This window comes from Eubalaena glacialis, chromosome X (assembly GCF_028564815.1).
Source record: "Eubalaena glacialis isolate mEubGla1 chromosome X, mEubGla1.1.hap2.+ XY, whole genome shotgun sequence".
Lineage (NCBI taxonomy): Eukaryota > Metazoa > Chordata > Mammalia > Artiodactyla > Balaenidae > Eubalaena > Eubalaena glacialis.
The window spans coordinates 11,373,147-11,394,998 of NC_083736.1; the positions used below are offsets into that span (position 1 = coordinate 11,373,147).

A 21,852-nucleotide genomic window follows, 5' to 3' on the forward strand; every position below is an offset into this window, starting at 1 on the left:
TGTTTATAGACATTTTGATGATGGCCATTCTGACTGGTGTGAGGTGATATCTCATTGTAGTTTTGATTTGCATTTCTCTAAAAACTAGCAAAGTTGAGCATCTTTTCATGTGCCTGTTGGCCATCTGTATGTCTTTGGAGAAGTGTCTATTTAAATATTCTGCCTATTTTTTGATTGGGTTGTTTGAGCTGCATGAGCTGTTTGTATATTTTGGAGATTAATCCCTTGTCGGTTGCTTCATTGGCAAATGTTTTCTCCCATTCTGTGGGTTGTCTTTTCATTTTGTTTATGGTTTCCTTTGCTGTGCAAAAGCTTTTAAGTTTAATTAGGTCCCATTTGTTTATTTAATTTTTAAAATTTTCATTACTGTAGGAGGTGGATCTAAAAAGATACTACTGCAATTTATGTCAGAGTGTCTGCCTATGTTTTCCTCTAAGAGTTTTATAAGATCTGGCCTTACATTTAGGTCTTTAATCCATTTTGAGTTTATTTTTGTGTATGGTGTTAGGGAGTGTTCTGATTTCATTCTTTTACATGTAACTGTCCACTTTTCCCAGCACCGCTTGGTGAAGAGACTGTCTTTTCTCCATTGTATATTCTTGCTCCTTTGTTGTAGATTAATTGACCATAGGGGCGTGGGTTTATTTCTGGGCTTTCCTGTTTGTTGAACTATATTTCTGTTTTTGTGCCAGTACCATACTGTTTTGATTATTGTAGTTTTGTAGTATAGTCTGAAGTCAGGGAGTCTGAGTGCTCCAGTTCCGTTTTTCTTTTTTTTTTTTTTAATTTTTTAATTTAATTAATTTATTTATTTGGCTGCATTGGGTCTTCGTTGCAGTGAGCGGGCTTTCTCTAGTTGTGGTGAGTGGGGGCTACTCTTTGTTGTGGTGCGTAGGCTTCTCATCGTGGTGGCTTCTCTTGTTGCGGAGCACGGACTTTAGGCACGGAGGCTTCAGTAGTTGTGGCTCGTGGGCTCTAGAGCGCAGGCTCAGTAGTTGTGACACATGGGCTTAGTTGCACCGCGGCATGTGGGATTTTCCTGGAGCAGGGCTCGAACCTGTGTCCCCTGCATTGGCAGGCGGATTCTTAACCACTGTGCCACCAGGGAAGTCCCTCCAGTTGCGTTTTTCTTTCTCATGCTTGCTTTGGCTTTTCAGGGTCTTTTATGTTTCCGTACAAATTAAAATTTTTTTTCTTCTACTCGTGTGAAAAATGCCATTGGTAATTTGTTAGGGATTGCATTGAATCTGTAGATTTCCTTGGGTAGTATAGTCATTTTGACAATATTGATTCTTCCAATCCAAAAACATGGTATATCTTTCCATCTGTTTGTGTCATCTTAAGTTTCTTTTATCAGCATCTTACAGTTTTCAGAGTACAGGTCTTTTGCCTCCTTAGGTAGGTTTATTCCTAGGTATTTTATTTTTTTGATGTAATGGTAAATGGGATTGTTTCCTTAATTTCTCTTTCTGATCTTTCATTGTTAGTGTATAGGGATGCAAGAGATTTCTGTGTATTAATTTTGTACCCTGCACCTTTACTGAATTCATGGATGAGCTCTAGTAAGTTTTCTGGTAGCATCTTAAGGATTTTCTACGTATAGTATCATGTCATCTGCAAACAGTGACAGTTTTACTTCTTTTCCAGTTTGGATTCCTTTTATATCTTTTTCTTCTCTGATAGTTTTGGAAGTCCTATCCACAGCAATGTTGTATAAAAGTGGTGAGAGTGCACATCCTTGTCTTGTTCCTGATCTTAGAGGTAATGCTTTCAGCTTTTCACTGTTGAGTATGATGTTAGCTGTGGGTTTGTCATAGATGGCCTTTATTATGTTGAGGTAGGTTCCCTCTGTACCCACTTTCTGTAGAGGTTTTATCATAAATGGGTGTTGAATTTTGTCAAAAGCTTTTTCTGCATCTATTGAGATGATCATATAGTGTTTGTTCGTCACTGATCGATTTGTGGATATTGAAAAATCCTTGCAACCCTGGGATAAATCCCACTTGATCATGGTGTATCGTCCTTTTAATGTATTGTTGGATTCAGTTTGCTAGTATTTTGTTGAGGATTTTTGCATCTATGCTCATCAGTGATATTGGCCTGTAATTTTCTTGTGGTATCTTTGTCTGGTTTTGGTATGAGGGTGATGGTGGCCTCATGGAATGAGTTTGCGAGTGTTCCTCCTTCTGCAGTTTTTTGGAATAGTTTCAGAATGATAGGTGTTAACTCTTCTCTAAATGTTTCATAGAATTTGCCTGTGAAGCCATCTAGTCCTGGATTTTGTTTGTTGATAGTTTTTGTGTGTGTGTGTCTTATTTTTTATTGAAGTATAGTTGAATTACAGTGTTGCATTAATTACTGCTGTACAGCGAAGTGACTCAATTATAGATATATATACATTCTTTTTCGTATTCCTTTCCATTATGGTTTATCACAGGATATTGAATATAGTTCCCTGTGCTATACAGTAGGATCTTGTTGTTTATCCATTCTATATATACCAGTTTGCATCTGCTAATCCCAAACTCCCGCTCCTACCCTCTCCCACCCCCCCCCTTGGCAACCACCAGTCTATTCTCTGTGTCCCTGATTTTGTTTTTCTTTCATAGATAGGTGTCATATTTTATTTTTTACTTCTTTCAAGTCACTTAACCTATTATTTTACTTTTTTAAAATTAATTTTTATTGGAGTATAGTTGCTTTACATGTCATATTTTAGATTGCACATGTAAGTGATATCATATGGTATTCGTTTTTCTCTTTCCGACTTACTTCACTTAGTATGATAATCTCTAGTTACATCTGTGCTGTTGCAAATGGCATTATTTCGTCCTTTTTCATGGCTGAGTAATATTCCGTTGTATATATGTACCACATCATCTTTTATCCATTCATCTCTTGATGGATATTTAGGTTGTTTCCATGTCTTGGCTATTGTGAATAGTGCTGCTATGAACATAAGGGTGCATGTAACTTTTTAAATTAGAGTTTTCTCCAGATATATGCCCAGGAGTGGGATTGCTGGATCATATGGTAATTCTATTTTTAGTTTTCTGAGCAACCTCCATACTGTTTTCCACAGTGGCTGCACCGACTTACATTCCCACCAACGGTGTAGGAGGGTTCCCTTTTCTCCACATCCTCTCCAGCAGTTTGTCATTTGTAGACTTTTTAATAATGGCCATTCTGACCACTGTGCGATGGTACCTCTTTGTAGTATGTACCTTATTTGATTTGTATTTCTCTAATAGTTAGCCATATTGAGCATCTTTTCATGTGCCTATTGGCCCCCTGTATTTATTTTTTGGAGAAATGTCTACTTCAGTCTTCTGCCAATTATTTGATTCCGTTGTTTGTTCTTTTGTTGTCGAGCTGTGTGAGCTATTTGTATATTTTGGAAATTAAGCCCTTGACAGTCGCATCATTTGCAAATATTTTCTCCCATTCTGTAGGTTATCTTTTCGTTTCGTTTACAGTTTCCTTTGCTGTGCAGAAGCTTGTAAGTTTGATTAGGTCCCATTTGTTTATTTTTGCTTTTATTTCTATTGCCTTGGGAGACTGACCTAAGAAAACGTTGGTACGATTTATGTCAGAATGTTTTGCCCCCGTTGTCTTCTAGACATTTTATGGTGTCATATCCTATGTTTAAGTCTTTAAGCCATTTTGAGTTTATTTTTGTGTATGGTGAGAGGTCGTGTTGTAACTTCATTGATTTACATGCGGCTGTCCAGCTTTCCCAACACCACTTGCTGAAGAGTCTGTCTTTTTTCTGTTGTGTATTCTTGTCTCCTCTGTCGAAGATTAATCGACCATAAGTGTGTGGGTTTATTTTTGGGCTCTCTGTTCTGTTCCATTGATCCATATGTCTGTTTTTGTGGCAGTGCCATGCTGTCTTGATTACTGTAGCTTTGTAGTATTGTCTGAAGTTTGGGATGGTTATGCTGTTGGAAGTCTTTTAATCACAGTTTCAATTTCAGTACTTGTGATTGGTCTGTTCTTATTTTCTATTTCTTCCTGGTTCAGTCTTGGAAGATTTCACCTTTCTAAGAATTTGTCCATTTCTTCTAGGTTGTCCATTTTATTGGTAGATAATTGCTTGTAGTAGTCTCTTGTGATCCTTTGTATTTCTGTGGTGTCAGTTGTAACTTCTTTTTTGTTTCTAATTTTATTGATTTGAGCCCTCTCCCTTTTTTTCTTGATGAGTCTGGCTAAAAGTTTATCAATTTTCTTTATCTTTTCAAAGAACCGTCCTTTAGTTTCATTGATCTTTTCTGTTGTTTCCTTCATCTCTCTTTCATTTATTTCTGCTCTGATCTTTATGATTTCTTTCCTTCTACTACTTTGGGTTTTGTTTGTTCTTCTTTCTCTAGTGGCTTTAGGTGTAACCTTAGGTTGTTTGAGATTTTTCTTGTTTCTTGAGGTAAGATTGTATTGCTATAAACTTCCCTCTTAGAACTCCTTTTGTTGCATCTCATAGGTTTTGGATTGTCGTGTTTTCGTTTTCATTTGTCTCTAGGTATTTTTTGATTTCCTCTTTGATTTCTTCAGTGATCCATTGGTTGTTTAGTAACATATTGTTTAGCCTCCATGTGTTTGTGTTTTTTCGTTTTTTTGTTGTAGTCGATTTTTATTCTCATAGCATTGTGGTAGGAGAAGATGCTTGAATACGGTTTCACTTTTCTTAAATTTACTGAGGCTTGCTTTGTGACCAAGCATGTGGTCTATCCTGGAGATTGTTCCATGTGCACTTGAGAAAAATGTGTACTCTGCTGCCTTCAGATGGAACGTTCTATAAATATCAATTAAATCCATCTGGTCTGATGTGTCACATAAGGCCTGTGTTTCCTTATTGATCTTCTGCCTGTATGATCCGTCCATTGATGAAAGTGGGGTGTTAAAGTCCCCCACTATTATTGTGTTACTGTCGATTTCTCCTTTTATGGCTGTGAGCATTTGCCTTCTATATTGCTCCTATGTTGGGTGCATAAATACTTAAAATTGTTATACCTTCTTGGATTGATCCCTTGATCATTATGTAGTGTCCTTTTTTGTCTCTTGTAATAGTCTTTATTTTAAAGTCTATATTGTCTGATATGACTGTTGCTACTCCAGCTTTCTTTTGATTTCCATTTGCATGGAATACATTTTACCATCCCCTCACTTTCAGTCTGTATGTGTCCCTAGATCTGAAGTGGGTTTCTTTTAGACAGCATATATACGGGTCTTGTGTTTGTATCCATTCAGCCGGTCTGTCTTTTGGTTGGAGCATTCAGTCCGTTTACATTTAAGGTAGTTACTGATATGTACTTACTGACGTTTTGTTAATTGTTTTGGCTTTGTTTTTGAAGGTCTTTTTTTTTCCCTTCCTCTTTTGTTCTCTTGTTACTTGATGTCTGTCTTTAGTGTTGTGTTTGGATTGCTTTTTCTTTTTTGTGTGTGTATCTGTTGTACATTTTTGGTTTGTGGTTCCCATGAGGTTTTGATATAGCAGTCTGTATATGTACAAGATTGCTTTAAGTTGCTGGTCTCTTAATTTCCAGTGCATTGCCAATATCCTGCATTCGTACTCTCCTCTTCCCATGATTGCTGGTTTTGATATCATACTTGTGTGTGGGTGATTTCCTACCTTTGTTTTATGTTTGCCTTTACCGATGAGCTTTCCCATTCATAATTTTCTTGATTCTAGTTGTGGCCTTTTCTTTTCCGCCTAGAGAAGTTCCTTTAGGATGTGTTGTAAAGCTGGTTTGGTGATGCTGAATTCTCTTAGCTTTTGCTTGTCTGTAAAACTTTTGATTTCTCCATTGAATCTGAATGAGAGCCTTGCTGGGTAGAGTATTCTTGGTTGTAGGTTTTTCTCTTTTATCACTTTAAATATATCTTGCCATTCCCTTCTGGCCTGCAGAGTTTCTGCTGAAAAATCAGCTGGTAACCTTATGGGGATTCCCTTGTATGTTATTTGTTGCTTTTCTCTGTTGCTTTTAATATTTTCTCTTTGTCTTAATTTTTTGGTCACTTTGATTAATATGTGTCTCGGTGTGTTCCTCCTTGGGTTTATCCTGTATGGGACACTCTGTGCCTCCTGGACTTGAGTGAGTGTTTCCTTTCCCATGTTAGGGAAGTTTTTGGCTGTTAGCTCTTCACATATTTTCTCAGCCCCTTTCTCTCTCTCTTCTCCTTCTGGGACCCCTTTAATGCCAATGTTGTGGATTTAATGTTGTCCTACAAGTCTCTTAGACTGGCCTCATTTCTTTTCATTCTTCTTTCTTTATTCTGTTCCTCAGCAGTGATTTCCACCAATTTGTTTTCCAGCTCACTTATTCGTTCTACTGCCTCATTTATTCTGCTATTGATTCCTTCTAGTGTATTTTTCATTTCAGTTATTGTATTGTTCATCTCTGTTCATTAAAGCTTCTAACTCTTTATTAAACATTTCTTGTGTCCTCTTGGTCTGTGTCTCCATTGTTTTTCCTCTTGGTCTTGGATCATCTTTACGATCATTACTTTGAATTCTTTTTCAGGTAGGTTGCCTATCTCCACTTCACTTAGTTGTTCTTCTGGGGTTTTATCTTGTTCCTTAGTCTGGAAGATATTTCTCCGCTGTCTGGTATTGTCTCACTTGCTGTGTTTTTGTGGTCTCCATTCCTCAGGCCGTAGGATTGTAATTCTTCTTGGTTCCGGTGTCTGTCCCCTGGTGGGTGAGGTTGGTCCAGGGGCTTGTGCAGGCTTTCTGGTGGGAGGAACTGGTGCCTGCACACTGGTGGGTGGAGCTGTGTCATGTCCCCCTGGTGGGCAGGGCCATGTCAAGGGGTGTGTTTATAGGTGGCTCTTGGCTCAGGACAACTTTAGACAGCCTGTCTCCTGATGGGTGGGACTGTGTTCCCACCCTGTTCATTGTCTGGCCTGAGGCGTCCCGGGACTGGATCCTGCAGGCTGTTGGGTGGGGCCGATCATCGGTGCCAAAATGGAGACCCCCGGGAGAGCTCACGCCCAAGAGTTTTCCCTTGGGCCCCACAGTGAGCCACAGCTGACCCCCACCTCTCCCGGAGACCCTACAGTACCTGCAGGTAGGTCTGGCCCAGGCTCTTATGGAGTCACTGCTTTGCCCTGGGTCCCAGTGCACATGAAGCCTTGTGTGCGGCCTCCAAGGGTGACATCTGTTTCTCTCAGTCCTGAGGAACTCCTGCACTCAAGCCCAGCTGGCCTAGAAAGCCAAATGCTCTGGGGGCTCCACCTCCTGATGCCAGATCCCCAAGCTGGGGAGCCTGACGTGGGGCTGCAGACTCTCACTCATATGGGAGAACCTCTGTGATATAATTATTTTCCAGTTTGTGGATCGCCCATCTGGAAGGTATGGGATTTGATTATAATGCAGAAGTGAACTTCCTACTGTCTCACTGTGTCTTTGGATGTAGAATATCTTTTTTGGAAGGTTCAAGTCTTTTTTGTCAGTGGTTGTTCAGCAGTTAGTTGTGATTTTGGTGTTTTCGTGAGGGGAGGTGAACTGAAGTCCTTTTACTCCACCATCTTGTCTCTCCTGCCAGTCCTGAAGATACATTTTAAAACTGTCCGAATTTGCCCCTGCAGATGGTACTGGGCTTCCCTTGCCCTCTGACTGCTGGTCAGGTGTGCCGAGTGCCTTCAAGCACTGGGAGGGAGGGAGGAGAGAGGTCAAGGTTGTTTGCCCTCTCTGCCACCTCCATGTACAGCGTCCTGGGCTGGCCCTGCGCCTTTCAGCCATGCAAGATCCCAGTGCTTGTGGGATGGCCTCTCTAGCATTCTGCACCAGCTTGCTCTCTCCAGTTCTGGGAGTTCCTCCCTCCCCTTCCTCCCTCCCCGGCCCTCTAGACCCAAGGGCTACAAACAGCATGTTGCTGTTAGTAGCCTAGGGAACTATGCCATCCTTTGTGCCTAGGGACCCAGCCTAAGTCAGTCTTTATTGAAGGGTTCTCCGATGACCTGAATTGGGCGTGCCATCTGTTTTCTGCCTGGACCCTGAGAGCTGCTGACAGATGCACAGATCGAATTGGACCTCAGGGCAGTGACAGTTTTTGATAGAGCACTCCTTATCTGCCTCTGTAGGGAGAAGAGGCGGGCTTTCAAGTTAATTTGAGGACTTGAAAGAATTGTATTACATGGAGAAGGACGTGAGAATAGTAAAATTTGCATTTATGTGTGTTACATTATTTTGTTTTGAAATTTGTGAGTCAGAATTGCTTGTAGTCCATTTGGTAGAATTAATACAATATTGTATGCATACAAAAAAAGGAAGAACAATTTGAAACTTGTTTGGCTGCTTTTAAAAGTCAAGCGACGGGACTTCCCTGGTGGCGCAGTGGTTGAGAATCTGCCTGCCAATGCAGGGGACACGGGTTCGAGCCCTGGTCGGGGAGGATCCCACATGCCGCGGAGCAACTAAGCCCGTGTGCCACAACTAGTGAGCCTGCACTCTAGAGCCTGTGAGCCACAGCTACTGAGCCCATGTGCCACAACCACTGAAGCCGGCGTGGCTAGAGCCCATGCTCCACAACGGGAGAAGCCACCGCAATGGGAAGCCTGCAGACCACAACGAAGAGTAGCCCCCGCTCGCCACAGCTAGAGAAGGCCCGCGCACAGCAACGAAGACCCAACACAGCCAAAGAATAAAAATAAAATTAAAAAAAAAAAAAAAGTCAAGCGACAAGTTAGAGAAAGACAAATATAATATTGCTTATGTGAAATCTTGAAAAATGGTACAGATGTGACCTTATTTGCAAAGCAGAAATAGCGACACAGATGTAGAAAACAAACTTACGGTTGCCAAGGGGGAAAGGGGGTGTGGGATGAATTGGGAGATTGGGATTGACATATATACACTACTATGTATAAAAGAGGTAACTAATGAGAACTGACTGTATAGCACAGGGAACTCTACTCAGTGCTCTGGGGTGACCTGAATGGGAAGGAAATCCAAAAAAGAGTGGGTATATGTATAACTGACTCACTTTGCTGTACAGCAGAAACTAACACAACATTGTAAAGCAGCTGTACCCCAATTTTAAAAAAAATAGGTAAACAATAAGGACCTACTGTATAGCACAGGAAAGAATACTCAATATCTTGTGATAACCTATAATGGAAAAGAATCTGAAAAAGAATATATATTATGTATATGTATAACTTAGTCACTTTGCTGTACACTTGGAACTAACACAACATTGTAAATTAACTAAACTTCAATTAAAAAAAAATAAAAAGTCAAGCGAAATGAGAGCACTTCAGGTTGGTAACGACCAGGCTCTTCTACCTTCTTAGGCATAGCTCAGCCATCTCCTAAACTGCTGATTTTTCAGAAAGAATTAAAGAAAGCAGAAGATGCTATCACCTTTGAGCATAAGGAGTTTGAAACCCAGAAACAAGCTCTGCAAAAGCAGCTGCAAAGTGAAGTGAGTATTTCTCCTTGAGCACCCAGGGGTCAGGCCAGTCCACTGCGTAGACGTGTGAACTTGGCACACGCCACACTGGTGTAAGTGGGATTTATTTTAACATCAGAGATCCCTCAAGGTGCTAAAGGGTGTCCTTTCTCATCTGAGAGAACTGTCCAGTGGTCATGTGACTTTATATTCATAATAGTCACAAAATCCAGAGGCAAGCAAACTCACTTAAACACAACATTTTCCAAGTCCTGATGGTGCCCACAGTGGAAGTGTCTCGATTCTCACCCTGTGACTTGGAAATACTGCTGCCCTCACTCTGGTGTCTGCCCATGCCCTGGAGTAGCCGCTCTGACATGCGTGTAAGAAGAAATGGAAACTTGTGTTATCGGTCGTCATTTTTAAGGGACCCTGTGGGTTACGGGTATAAAGCTGCTCAAAACTGGCAAAACAAAAAAAGAGAATAAGCGCAACGAGAGAATTGTTCCCTTTGAAGTGAGCTGTGATCTGTTTTACGTTGATTTCTTCTTCTCTAATTCTCTGCAGGTTGAGCACTCCGCCCAGCTGAAGGCCCAGATACTAGAATACGATGCTTCTGTCCAGGGATTAACTGTGCAGCTTACCGATTTGAAATTGCAACTGAAACAAACTCAGATAGGTTAGAGACATTTTTAACCTGTGTGTGTGTGTGTAAAGCTTCTGATGTTTGTGGAAATGTAATAATTGTTACTCGTTGAATTTTTAGTAATTCTCATAGTAGGGGTAAAGCCGTAGAGACATGGGCCATCTTAGAAGTCAAACTCCGTGTCCGTTTCATGGATACCAGCCAGGTCGTCAGCTAAAGTGACTTGCTTTCACAGGTGCCCCATGCTTGGGGGAGCCTCATACCCCAGATAGGAAAGGTGTGGTAGTGATGCAGAGGCCCCCAAATTCATCCTGGACCTAGGCTTTCCTTTTTTATTTGCTACCCTGATAATAAGAGCGGTCTACTCTTCAGTGGTTTTATATACTCCTTGACAGGTGTATACACCTGTGGGAGAAGGCAGAGTGCCCTGGCAAAAAGAGCACTGCTTCTGGAATCAGAAAATTGGTTTTGTACCCCAATTTTGAAGTTAGTTGTTTGGCCTTGGACATGTTGCTTTTAACTTCCTTGGGTCTCAGTTTCCCCCTTTGTAATGAGGATGATAATACCTTCTGTGCCATGGAGGACGAAGGGGAAATGTGATTGGCTCCAGTACAGTGCCTGGGGCATATAAAACACTGGGGAAATGGCCACTGCTATCATCTTATTACTATGTCTTCCTGTGGATGCGTGACACCTGCCCCTCCTCCTTCATAACAAGTGTTCTGAGGCTTAGACGCTTTCTTTAGCTGCTTTCAAGCTCAGTGGAAGTTCCTGAGTGTTCATGATTTTGAGCCTTCCTCAGTTCCTTCTTCCCACTCAGGCCCTTGGCCCCTTCTCCCCTTCTCCCCACGCCACTTTTATTTTGGTCTTTTTACTCATCTCCACTCTTTCCCGTTCCTCATTTTGTCTCCACAATTCTGCATTTGCCAAACTGCCCACAGCTGAAACCTGTACCAAGCTCGTATCATTAGAAATAGTTTAATGAGGGTGGAAGCTTCTGGAGCATGGGCATCACAAGCATCTGTCCGTGGCATCATCAAGGTGGCCTTGCAGGAGAGGAGTGGTCACATTTGCTGGCTTTGCATTAGGCCAGTGCAGTGGCTCGATGCCTCGCTAACTGGGGGATTCAGCCGCAGTCCCCCATCCGTGACATGGGAACCGTGAGAGTTCTGGGCCCACAGTGGTGGCCTGACCACGTGTCCTCCTTATCTGAGACTCAGGCCGTATGCAGTGGATTTTGCCGCAGCCCTGGGAGTTCGGGGGCGGCATCATGTAGTGAGACACATTCATTATTTTGAAGTCAAATGTGTGAACATTCATGCTGGGTGAAATAATTAAAGATTATAAATGGGTTTATATCAGCTCAGGTCAGGTTTTTCCACCACATGAGTTCAAGTCTGGTTAGGCTTTGTCCCCTCATACATTGTAAATACCTTTTTAGTTCTCAAAGCTTTTAGATTTCAGGGTCGTGCATAATGGATTGTGAAATAATAACATGCGTTACAAATGAAGGCATATGAAGCAGTAGCTGGTACACATAAGCTCTCAAGTAAATGTTAATAATTACTGTTATGAGTGGTTTCACAAACTTTTCTTTTTTTAGTTTTATTTATTGAAGTATAGTTGATTAACAATGTTAATTTCTGCTGTACAGCAGAGTGATTCAGTTACACGTATATATTCTTTTTGATATTATTTTCCATTATGGTTTATCATAGGATACTGAATATAGTTCCCTGTGCTATACAGTAGGACCTTGTTGTTTATCCATTCCGTATATAATAGCTTACATCTGCTAACCCCAACCTCCCATTCCATCCCTCCCCCAAACCCCTCCCTCTTGGCAACCACAAGTCTGTTCTCTTTGTCTGTGAGTCTTTTTCTGTTTCATAAATATGACAGAATTGAACACATCTTAGATTCCACATTGTGATATCACATGGTATTTGTTTTCTCTTTCTGACTTACTTCACTTGGTATGATATTCTCTAGTTGCATCCATGTTGCTGCAAGTGGCGTTATTTTGTTCTTTTTTTTTTTTTTTTTTACAGCTGAGTGATATTCCTTTGTGTGTGTGTGTGTGTGTACCACATCTTCTTTATCCATTCATCTGTTGATGGACATTTAGGTTTCCATGTCTTGGCTATTGTAAATAGTGCTGCTATGAACATATGGGTGCATGTATCTTTTTGGATTAGAGTTTTGTCTGTATACGTGCCCAGGAGTGGGATTGCTGGTTCATATGGTAATTCTATTTTTACTTTACTGAGGAACCTCCATAGTGTTTTCCATATTGGCTGTACCAACCTACATTCCCACCAACAGTGTAGGAGGGTTCCCTTTTCTCCACACCCTTTCCAGCATTTGTTATTTGTAGACTTTTTAATGATGGCTATTCTGACTGGTGTGAGGTGGTACCTCATTGTAGTTTTGATTTGAATTTCTCTAATGTTGAGTGTCTTTTCATGTGCCTATTGGCCATTTGTATTTCTTCTTTGGAGAAATGTCTACATAGGTCTTCCGCCAATTTTTCGATTGGGTTGTTTGTTTTTTTGTTGTTGAACTGTATGAGCTGTGTGTATATTTTGGAAATTAAGTCCTTGTTGGTCGCGTCGTTATCAAATATTTTCTCCCATTCTGTGGGTTGGCTTTTGTTTTATGGTTTCCTTTGCTGTGCAGAAGCTTGTAAGTTTGATCAGGTCCTGTTTGTTTATTTTTGCTTTTATTTCTATTGCCTTCGGAGACTGACCTAAGAAAACATTGGTACGATTTATGTCGGAGAATGTTTTGCCTGTGTTCTCTTCTAGACGTTTTATGGTGTCATGTGTTATGTTTAAGTCTTTAAGCCATTTTGAGTTTATTTTTGTGTATGGTGAGAGGGTGTGTTCTGACTTCATTGATTTACATGTGGCTGTCCAACTTTCCCAACACCACTTGCTGAAGAGTCTGTCCTTTTTCCGTTGTATAAGTATATTCTTGCCTCTTTTGTCGAAGATTAATTGACCGTAGGTGTGTGGGTTTATTTCTGGGCTCTTTATTCTGTTCCATTGATCCATGTCTGTTTTTGTCCCAATACCATGCCGTTTTGATTACTGTAGCTTTGTAGTATTGTCTGAAGTCTGAGAGGGTAATGCCTCCTGCTTTGTGTTTTTGCCTTAGGATTGCTTTGGCAATTCTGGGTTTTTTATGGTTCCATATAAATTTTAGGATTATTTGTTCTAGTTCTGTGAAAAATGTCATGGGTCATTTGATAGGGATCGCATTAAATCTGTAGATTGCTTTGGGTAGTATGGCCATTTTAACAACCTTCTTCCAATCCAAGAGCATGGGATATCATTCTATTTCTTTGAGTTATCTTCAGTTTTCTTTACTAATGTTTCATAATTCTCAGCGTATAAGTCTTTCACCTCCTTGGTCAGGTTCATTCCTAAGTATTTTATTTTTTGAGGTGTGATTTTGAAAGGTATTGTTTTTTTACATTCCCTTCTGATATTTCATTGTTAGTGTAAAGAAATGCAACAGATTTCTGTATGTTAGTCTCGTATCCTGCTACCTTGCTGAATTCGTTTATCAGTTCTAGTAGTTTTTGTGTGGCGTCTTTAGGGTTTTCTGTATATAGTATCATGTCACCTGCATATAGTGACCATTTTACCTTTTCCCTTCCAATTTGGATATCTTTTATTTCTTTGTCTTGTATGATTGCTGTGGCTAGGACTTTCAGTACTGTGTTGAATAGAAGGGGTGAGAGTGGGCATCCTTGAGTTGTTCCAGATTTTAGCAGGAAGGCTTTCAGCTTTTCACTGTTGAGTATTACATTGGCTGTGGGTTTGTCATCAATAGCTTTTATTATGTTGAGACATGCTCCCTCTATACCCACTTTGGTGAGAGTTTTTATCATGAATGGATGTTGAATTTTGTCAGATGCTTTTTCTGCATCTATTGAGATGACCATGTGGTTTTTGTCTTTTGTTGATGTGGTGTATCACATTGATTGATTTGCGTATGTTGAACCATCCTTGTGAAGTTGGGATGAATCCCACTTGGTCATGGTGTATGATCTTTTTTATGTGTTGTTGGATTCGGTTTGCTAATAGTTTGTTGAGGATTTTTGCATCTATATTCATCAGAGATATTGGCCTGAAGTTTTCTTTTTTGGCAGTGTCTTTGTCTGGTTTTGGTATCAGGGTGATGGTGGCTTCATAGAATGTCTTTGGGAGTGTTCCCTCCTCCTCACATTTTTGGAAGAGTTTGAGAAGGATCAGTATAAGTTGTTCTTTGTATGTTTGGTAGAACTTGCCTGTGAAGCCCTCTGGTCCTGGACTTTTGTTTGTAGGGAGTTTGTTGACTACAGATTCTATTTCACTTCTAGTATCCGTCTGTTGAAATTATTTATTTCTTCTTGATTCCATTTTGGTGGGCTATATGTTTCTAGAAAGTTGTCCAGTTCTTCTAGGTTGTCAAATTTGTTAGCATATAATTGTTCATAGTATTCCCTTAGGGTTTTTTGTATTTCTGTGGTATTGGTTGTTATATCTCCTTTTTCCTTTCTTTATTTTGTTTCTTTAGGTTCTCTCTCTTTTCTTCTTGGTGAGCCTGGCCAGAGGTTTGTCAATCTTGTTTACCCTTTCAAAGAACCAGTTCTTGGTTTTATTGACTTTTTCTATTTTTTTAATCTCTATTTTATTTATTTTCTCTCTCATCTTTATTATTTCCTTCCTTCTGCTGACTTTAGGTTTTGTTTGTTCTTCTTTTTCTAATTTTTTTAAGTGGTAGGTTAGGTTTTTTATTTGACATTTTTCTTTTTTTTTTTTTTTTTTTAAGGAAGGCCTGTATTGCTATGAACTTCCCTCTAAGAACTGCTTTTGCTATGTCCCATAGATTTTTTATGGTTCTGTTTTCATTGTCATTTGTCTCGAGGTATTTTTTAATTTCCTCTTTGACTTCATCATCATTGATCCATTTTTTAGTAGCATGTTGTTTAGTCTCCATGTAATCGTTTTTTCTCATTTCTTTTTCTGTGGTTGATTTCTAGTTTCATGCCATTGTAGTCAGAAAAGATGCTTGAGATATAATCTCTGTAGTCTTACATTTGTTGAGGCTTTTTTTGTGCCCTAGTATGTGGTCAATCCTAGAGAATGTTCCATGTGCACTTGTGAAGAATGTGTATTCTGGCTTTCTTTTTGTTTTGTTTTGTTTTGGATGTAGTGTTCTGAAACTATCAGTTAAGTCTAACTGTTCTATTGTGTTGTTTAGTATCTCTATTGCCTTACTGACTTTTTTTTTTGTCTACAAGATCCGTCCATTGATGTGAGTGGGATGTTAAAGTCTCCTACTATTATTGTATTCTTGTCAGTTTCTCCCTTTATGTCTGTTAGTATTTGTTTTATGTATTTGGGTCCTCCTGTATTAGGTGCATATATGTTGATGTCTGTAAAATCCTCTTCTTGTATTGATCCTTTTATCACTGTATAGTGTCCTCCTTTATCTTTCTTTATGGTCTTTGTTTTAAAGTATTTTGTCTGATGTGAATATTGCAACCCCTGCTTTCTTGTCATTTCCGTTTGAATGAAATATCTTTTCACATACCCTCACTTTCAATCTATGTGTGTCCTTTGTCCTAAAGTGGGTCTCTTGTAGTCAGCCTATTGTAGGCTCTTGTTTTCTTTTTAATCCAATCTGCCACTTTGTGTCTTTTGATTGGAGCATTCAGTCTGTTTACATTTAAGATGATTATTGATAGATATGTATTTATTGCAATTTTAAGCCTTGTTTTCCCATTGATTTTATATTTCTTTGTCCATTTGTTTTTGTTTTTCCTTGTGTGGTTTGGTGATTTTCTTTTGTATTATGCTTATGTTCTCTTGTTTTTGTCTTTTGTGAATCTGTTGTATGCTTTTGATTTGTGGTTACCCTGTTTTCAAGTATGGTAACCCCATTCTGTATCTACTTGCCTTAGACTGGTAGCCATATAGGCTGAAACGCATTCTAGGAAATGAAAAAATAATCTACATTTTCTTAATGTCCTCCCCAACATTTCAAGATTTTGATGTCCTCTATTACATCTTTATATTCATTCTTTTGCTGTTCATTATGGTTATCGTCATTTCACAGAAATTTTTTGATTCTTTTTTAATCTGTGTACTGGCTTATTTAGTAGATTTGCTTTCCTCTTTTCTATTTAGAGAAGACCTTTCAATGTTTCCTTTAGGATAGGTTTAGTGTTGCTGTATTCTTTTAGTTTTCACTTGTCTGAGAAATTCTTAATCTCTCCTTGTATTCTAAATGATAACCTTGCTGGGTAGAGTATCCTAGGTTGCAGATTTTTCCCTTTCAGGACTTTGAATCAATCTCTCGCCACTGCCTTCTGGCCTGCAGTGTTTGTGTAGAGAAGTCAGCTGATAGCTTTATGGGGGTTCCCTTGTAATTAACTCCTTGTTTTTCTCTTGCTGCTGTTAGCATCTTCTCTTTATCTTTAACTTTTACCATTTTTATTATAATATGTCTTGCTATAGGTCTCTTTGGGTTTACGTTGTTTGGGACCCTCTGTGCTTCCTGCACCTGGATATCTGTTTACTTCTTGAGGTTTGAGAAGTTTTCAGCCGTAGTTTCTTCAAATACATTTTCGATCCCCTTTTCTCTTTCTTCCACTTCTGGAATCCCTATTATGCATAGATTGGCATGCTTTATATTGTCTCATAGTTCTCTTATATTGGTTTCATTTTTTTTTTTTTTTCATTTTGCTTTCTGTCTGCTGTACTGATTGGGTGATTTCCATTATTCTATCTTCCAGATCACTTATTCGTTCTTCTGCATTATTTGTTTTGTTGTGGCCATGCTGCACAGCTTGCGGGATCTTAGTTTCCTGACAGGGATTGAACCTGCACCCTCGGCAGTGAGAGCGCGGAGTCCTAACCACTGCACCACCAGGGAATTGCCTGTTTTTTTGCATTATTCATTCTACTATTCATTGCCTTTAGTTCAGTTTTCGTCTCGGCAAATGAGTTTTCTAATTTTTCTTGGTTCCTCTTTATAGTTTCTAGTTCCTTTTTACAGTACTCTGCATTTTTGTCGATATCCTTTCTTAATTCTTTCAGTATTTTCCTTATCTCCTTTTTGAAATCGGTGTCTATTAAACTGAAGAGATCTGTTTCTTTGTTCTTTTAGGGGAATTTTCTTGGTCTTTTAACTGGGAGCGGTTCCTCTGCTTCTTCATTTTACTTATATTTCTCTTATTCTGTGAGTTTAGGAGAATCAGTTATCTACTGTGGTCTTAGAGGGCTATTTATATGTGGCATCATCCCTGTGTAGCGTCTGTGGGTTTAATATTTTTTTGGCATGAGAGCTGTTTTTAGTATGGATGCCTGTCGCCTCTTTCCTCAACGTGTGCTGCTCATTATCCCCTTGATGGGGGGGTGTGCAGACGCGGCAGCCGCTGCCCAGTCCCGGAGTTCTCGGCAGCAGTGGGGTCTCGTGCACCCCTGGAGCACACAGTGGGAGCAGAGGCAGCTTGCGACCACTCCTGGAGCCTGGGAAGGCAGCGGTGGTGGCTTGTGACCGCTCCTGGAGCCTGGGAGGGCAGCGGTGGTGGCTTGTGACCGCTCCTGGAGCCTGGGAAGGCAGCGGTGGTGGCTTGCGACCGCTCCTGGAGCCTGGGAGGGCAGCGGTGGTGGCTTGCGACCACTCCTGGAGCCTGGGAGGGCAGCGGTGGTGGCTTGCGGCCACTCCTGGAGCCTGGGAGGGCGGCTGTGGTGGCTCGCGACCACTCCTGGAGCCTGGGAAGGCAGCGGTGGTGGCTTGCGACCACTCCTGGAGCCTGGGAAGGCAGCTGTGGTGGCTCGCGACCACTCCTGGAGCCTGGGAGGGCAGCGGTGGTGGCTCGCGACCCCTCCTGGAGCCTGGGAAGGCAGCTGTGGTGGCTTGCGACCACTCCTGGAGCCTGGGAGGGCAGCTGTGGTGGCTTGCGGCCACTCCTGGAGCCTGGGAGGGCAGCGGTGGTGGCTTGCGACTACTCCTGGAGCCTGGGAGGGCAGCTGTGGTGGCTTGCGACCACTCCTGGAGCCTGGGAAGGCAGCTGTGGTGGCTTGCGACCACTCCTGGAGTCTGGGAGGGCAGCGGTGGTGGCAGCTGGAGACTGCTCCTGTAGCTCGTGTAGGTGGTGTCCTGCTGCCTTAGAGCATGCACAGCGAAGAAGGCTGCAGTGGTGGGTCCCACCCCTCCCCTCGCGCACCCCCCCAAACAGTGGCGCCTGGCTTCCTCTGCATACACCCTCAGGTGTGGTTGCATCAGACTTCAGCCCCTTCAGGCTGTTTGCACGCAGCCCACCCCAGTCCTCTCCCCGGGTCTGATCTCCGAAGCATGAGCTTCAGCACCCAGCCCCGGCCCACGCTGGCGGATGCGCATCTCAGGCTGGGGAGCACAGGGCGGTGGCACAGACCTTTTGTGCAGGTCTCTCTCCATCCTAGCTGCTGCAGACTGGTTGCTGCGTTCTCCTCCGAAGCTCTCTGTCTGTCCCGGCTGATCTCCACGCCGGGGAAGGGACTTGCTGGGGTGCAGGAACCTGGCCTCTTGCACAGCTCCCTCCCAGGGTGCAGGTCCTGTCCCTCTTCCTTTCTCACTTTCTTTTTTTTTTCTTTTTTCTTTTGTCCTACCTGGTTGCATGGAGATTTTCTTGCTCTTTCAGGTGTCTGAGGTCTTCTGCTAGCGTTCAGTAGGTATTCTGTGAGAATCGTTCCACATGTGGATATGTTTGATGTATTTGTGGGAGGAGGTGAACGTCATGTCCTGCTATTCCACCATCTTGATGGCTCCCTCCACAAACTGTTTAATGTGCCAGTTTGCCCTTATTACTTTGATTTTTTAGAAAAGAAATTCTCAATATATTTTAATTTGATTCTCCACCTTTTCCCTTCCTGTCTCACACTGTCTGTCTGTTTGTAACCCGTAGCTCTGGAGAACGAAGTGTACCGCAACACGAAGCAGTCTTTGTTAAATCACTCCATCAGTGGGTTAATGAGTGGCAAGGAGGGACCTCGTGATGGTGACGTAAGCGGGGATTTCTTGAAAAATCCTCTGAGACAAGAGGAACTGATGGCAGTCCCAGTTACACCACAGATCCCCAGTTACCCAAATGCCAGCACGGAGAGTAGTTCCCCCGATTCCGACCTTGAGTTTGTAGCCAATACCACGGCAAGGGTGAGAGAGCTGGAGCAAGAGGCCGAGCGCTTGGAAAAAGCTTTCCAAAACTACCATCGAAGGGTCAGTCGGTGCCCCGCCAAGAGCCCATCGGCAGCCAGGAGCCTGCCCTCCCTGCACCTGCTGAGAGCTCTCAAGAATGTTCCTGCACGTGCTCCTGAGAAGTGTGTTTTTGCAGAGGACAGAGTTGCCTCTCAGCAGCCTCTCTTGAATGCGCATAGAGGGGACGAGAGTGAGGTATCTGAGGTGCCAGGCAGCACAGCCTCAAGGTCACACAAGGACACGGCCTCCGGACGCCTCTCCTCCACTCCCCTCCCCAAAGCAAGGAGAAGCCTTGATAGTGAGATGTACCTGGAAGGTAAGCTACTGCCACAGGGGTTGCGGGATGCTCTGGATGTGGGTGGGTTGGTCCTCATCGGCCCTCTCCTCTGAGTGAGAGCGCAGCCAGGACGGCAGCAGGTCGTGGGAGCCGGGCCCAGGAGAGCCCTGCCTTTGAACCGCGGGCTCCTGGGGAACCACGGCGTCTCCCCCGAGTCACAGTTGCTGTCGGAGGCCATGGGATAGAGCATCAAGTGCCAGCGTTTTGCTTGGCACAGAAAGGCGTTCAGAGACTGACAGTGGCTTTTCCTTGGCTGTGGGTTAGTTTCACGTGTTTCCTTGTTACTGCTGCAGTTTCATTCAGGTGCCTGAATTGTCCGCTCTGTGGATCATTTACACATAACTCCACTGTTTGCAAGGATGATAGAATTCATTTTCAAAGCAATGGAACTCTTTAGAAACCACACTGCTGTCTTCTCCACAATCTGTAACATGCTCACCCTGGTTCCTCCTGCCTTGTAGGTCTGGGCCAGTCCCCCGCCGCTGTCCCCGGTCCCGACAGAACGCCGCAGCCTTCACCTGCCGAGTCCAGGCACAGCCTTTCCGTGCACTCGCTCTCCAGCCCTGCGGAGCAGGAGGCCGGGTATGTACCACCTTCTGCCCAGCCTCTGCCAACGCAGGTTGCTGCCTACGATCTCAGTCATGGCGTGTTTGGGTCTTTTAGGTGATATTAAAGACTGTGTGGCAGTATAGAATTTGCAGTCAGATTGTGAGATGTGTGATCTTTGAGAATCATCTGAATTACCTGGGGGAAAAAAAGACTCCTTTTAGCAAACGAGTAATTTTGACTCGTTTGCTAAACTTGATGTATAGAATATGTGCTATGGTATTAATAAGCATTTGCACAGTTCCATGAATAGACTTGGTTTATAAAGATAAAACAGACGTACAGACTGCAAAAGCAAATAAATTCAGTGTGAACTTAAAATAGTTTCATACATCATTAAAAAGTCACAAATATTTAGGCATTTAAATATAAGCAAATAAGGTTCCACTTTGTAAATCATTGAAATAAATTCGAAAGTGGTATTGGGTCCTAGGATATGATGGCTGAAGCAGGATGCGGTGGGTGTGTTGAGAAGCTCGGGGGAGGGAGGGGCAGGCTGGCATTCGAGTCACGTGGGGGACTCCTGCCTGGGCCCAGTCCCCGTGGCAGGAGATTCTGACTCCTTCATTCTGGGCTCAGGCCTAGGCATCTATGTGTTGATGCAATTCTACTGTACAGAGTTGAAAACTGCCACATGTGCCTGACCTGGTCCTCAAGTATGTAATATTTTTTATATCACTCCTTCTGTGCTAAAGCCAAGAGGAGAGGCAGGACACACATGGGCCGAGGTAGGGCACTGTGGTGTGTTGCATCTTCAGCTGGCTCACGCTAAAGGTGTGCACAGCTTTTCAAAAACTTGCTTTCAAAACTTTTTTGTAGTTCTTTAAAAAAAAAAAAAAAAAATTCCTCCTAGGAACAGCCTTGTTATCCTCTGTGAACAATGGTAGTACCTACCTCACAGCATGAGGTGGTCTGGAGGAGTGACTGAGTTAAAGTGTATTAACTGTTTGGAATGATGCCTGGTGTGTGGAGAGCGCCCAGTGCACCGTAGCTCTTATTCTCTATAAGTCCACGAAAAATTAATTTTCTAAAGCATTTTCTCGAGTCACAAAAGGCTTTTTCATCACCCTGTGCTCTTGTGTCTTACATTATTAAAGCTTCACATTCTTGAATTTTATTCTTCCCATCCAGTCTTTATCAAAAACAAACAGAACTTCAAGGCACAAGTGAATTTTCAAATCCAGACAAGCTAGCTTTTAAGGATCGTGAAGAATTTGAACTATCATCTTTTGAATGTAAGTTTAAATATTAATACTTGTTTTTATAAGTTCAAAATGTAGAAAGTTTAGTTTTGGCAAAACATACCCATTGTTATAAAAAACAAAGCAGTTACAAATCAGGACATTTTTGTTTTGTGATAAAACCACACATACAGGTATACAGTGCCTCGTTTTTGTATCAAAGATTTTCAGGTTCTGAGTTCCATTTATTAAAAATTTCAGGATAACTAATTGCAAAGTCGGAGCTAAGCCCATAAGTGAATCCTTAATTTATGAAGTTTAGGATTGCCTCAGGTTTAAAATAAGTGACTTCTTAAAATTTGCTTTTTTTCCCTCTTTTATGGATTGTGAAAAAGTTATTTTTTTTTTTTTTTTGAATTATACTGATTCCATCAATTGCCGCAGATTGAGAAAACCCTT

At 41.9% G+C, this 21,852-nt stretch overlaps 1 protein-coding gene across 8 annotated transcripts in view; it reads left to right on the top strand.

Moving 5' to 3' along the window:
• Positions 1 to 21,852, top strand: part of OFD1 (OFD1 centriole and centriolar satellite protein) — an 83,918-nt gene that overhangs the window by 27,356 nt on the left and 34,710 nt on the right. For all 8 annotated transcript variants that reach the window (XM_061179387.1, XM_061179382.1, XM_061179381.1 and 5 more), the window contains 5 exons: positions 9,292 to 9,422; positions 9,957 to 10,068; positions 18,980 to 19,585; positions 20,068 to 20,188; positions 21,344 to 21,447. In XM_061179387.1, coding sequence (XP_061035370.1) covers positions 9,292 to 9,422; positions 9,957 to 10,068; positions 18,980 to 19,585; positions 20,068 to 20,188; positions 21,344 to 21,447 — 1,074 coding nt within the window. The remainder of the gene's footprint in view (positions 1 to 9,291; positions 9,423 to 9,956; positions 10,069 to 18,979; positions 19,586 to 20,067; positions 20,189 to 21,343; positions 21,448 to 21,852) is intronic.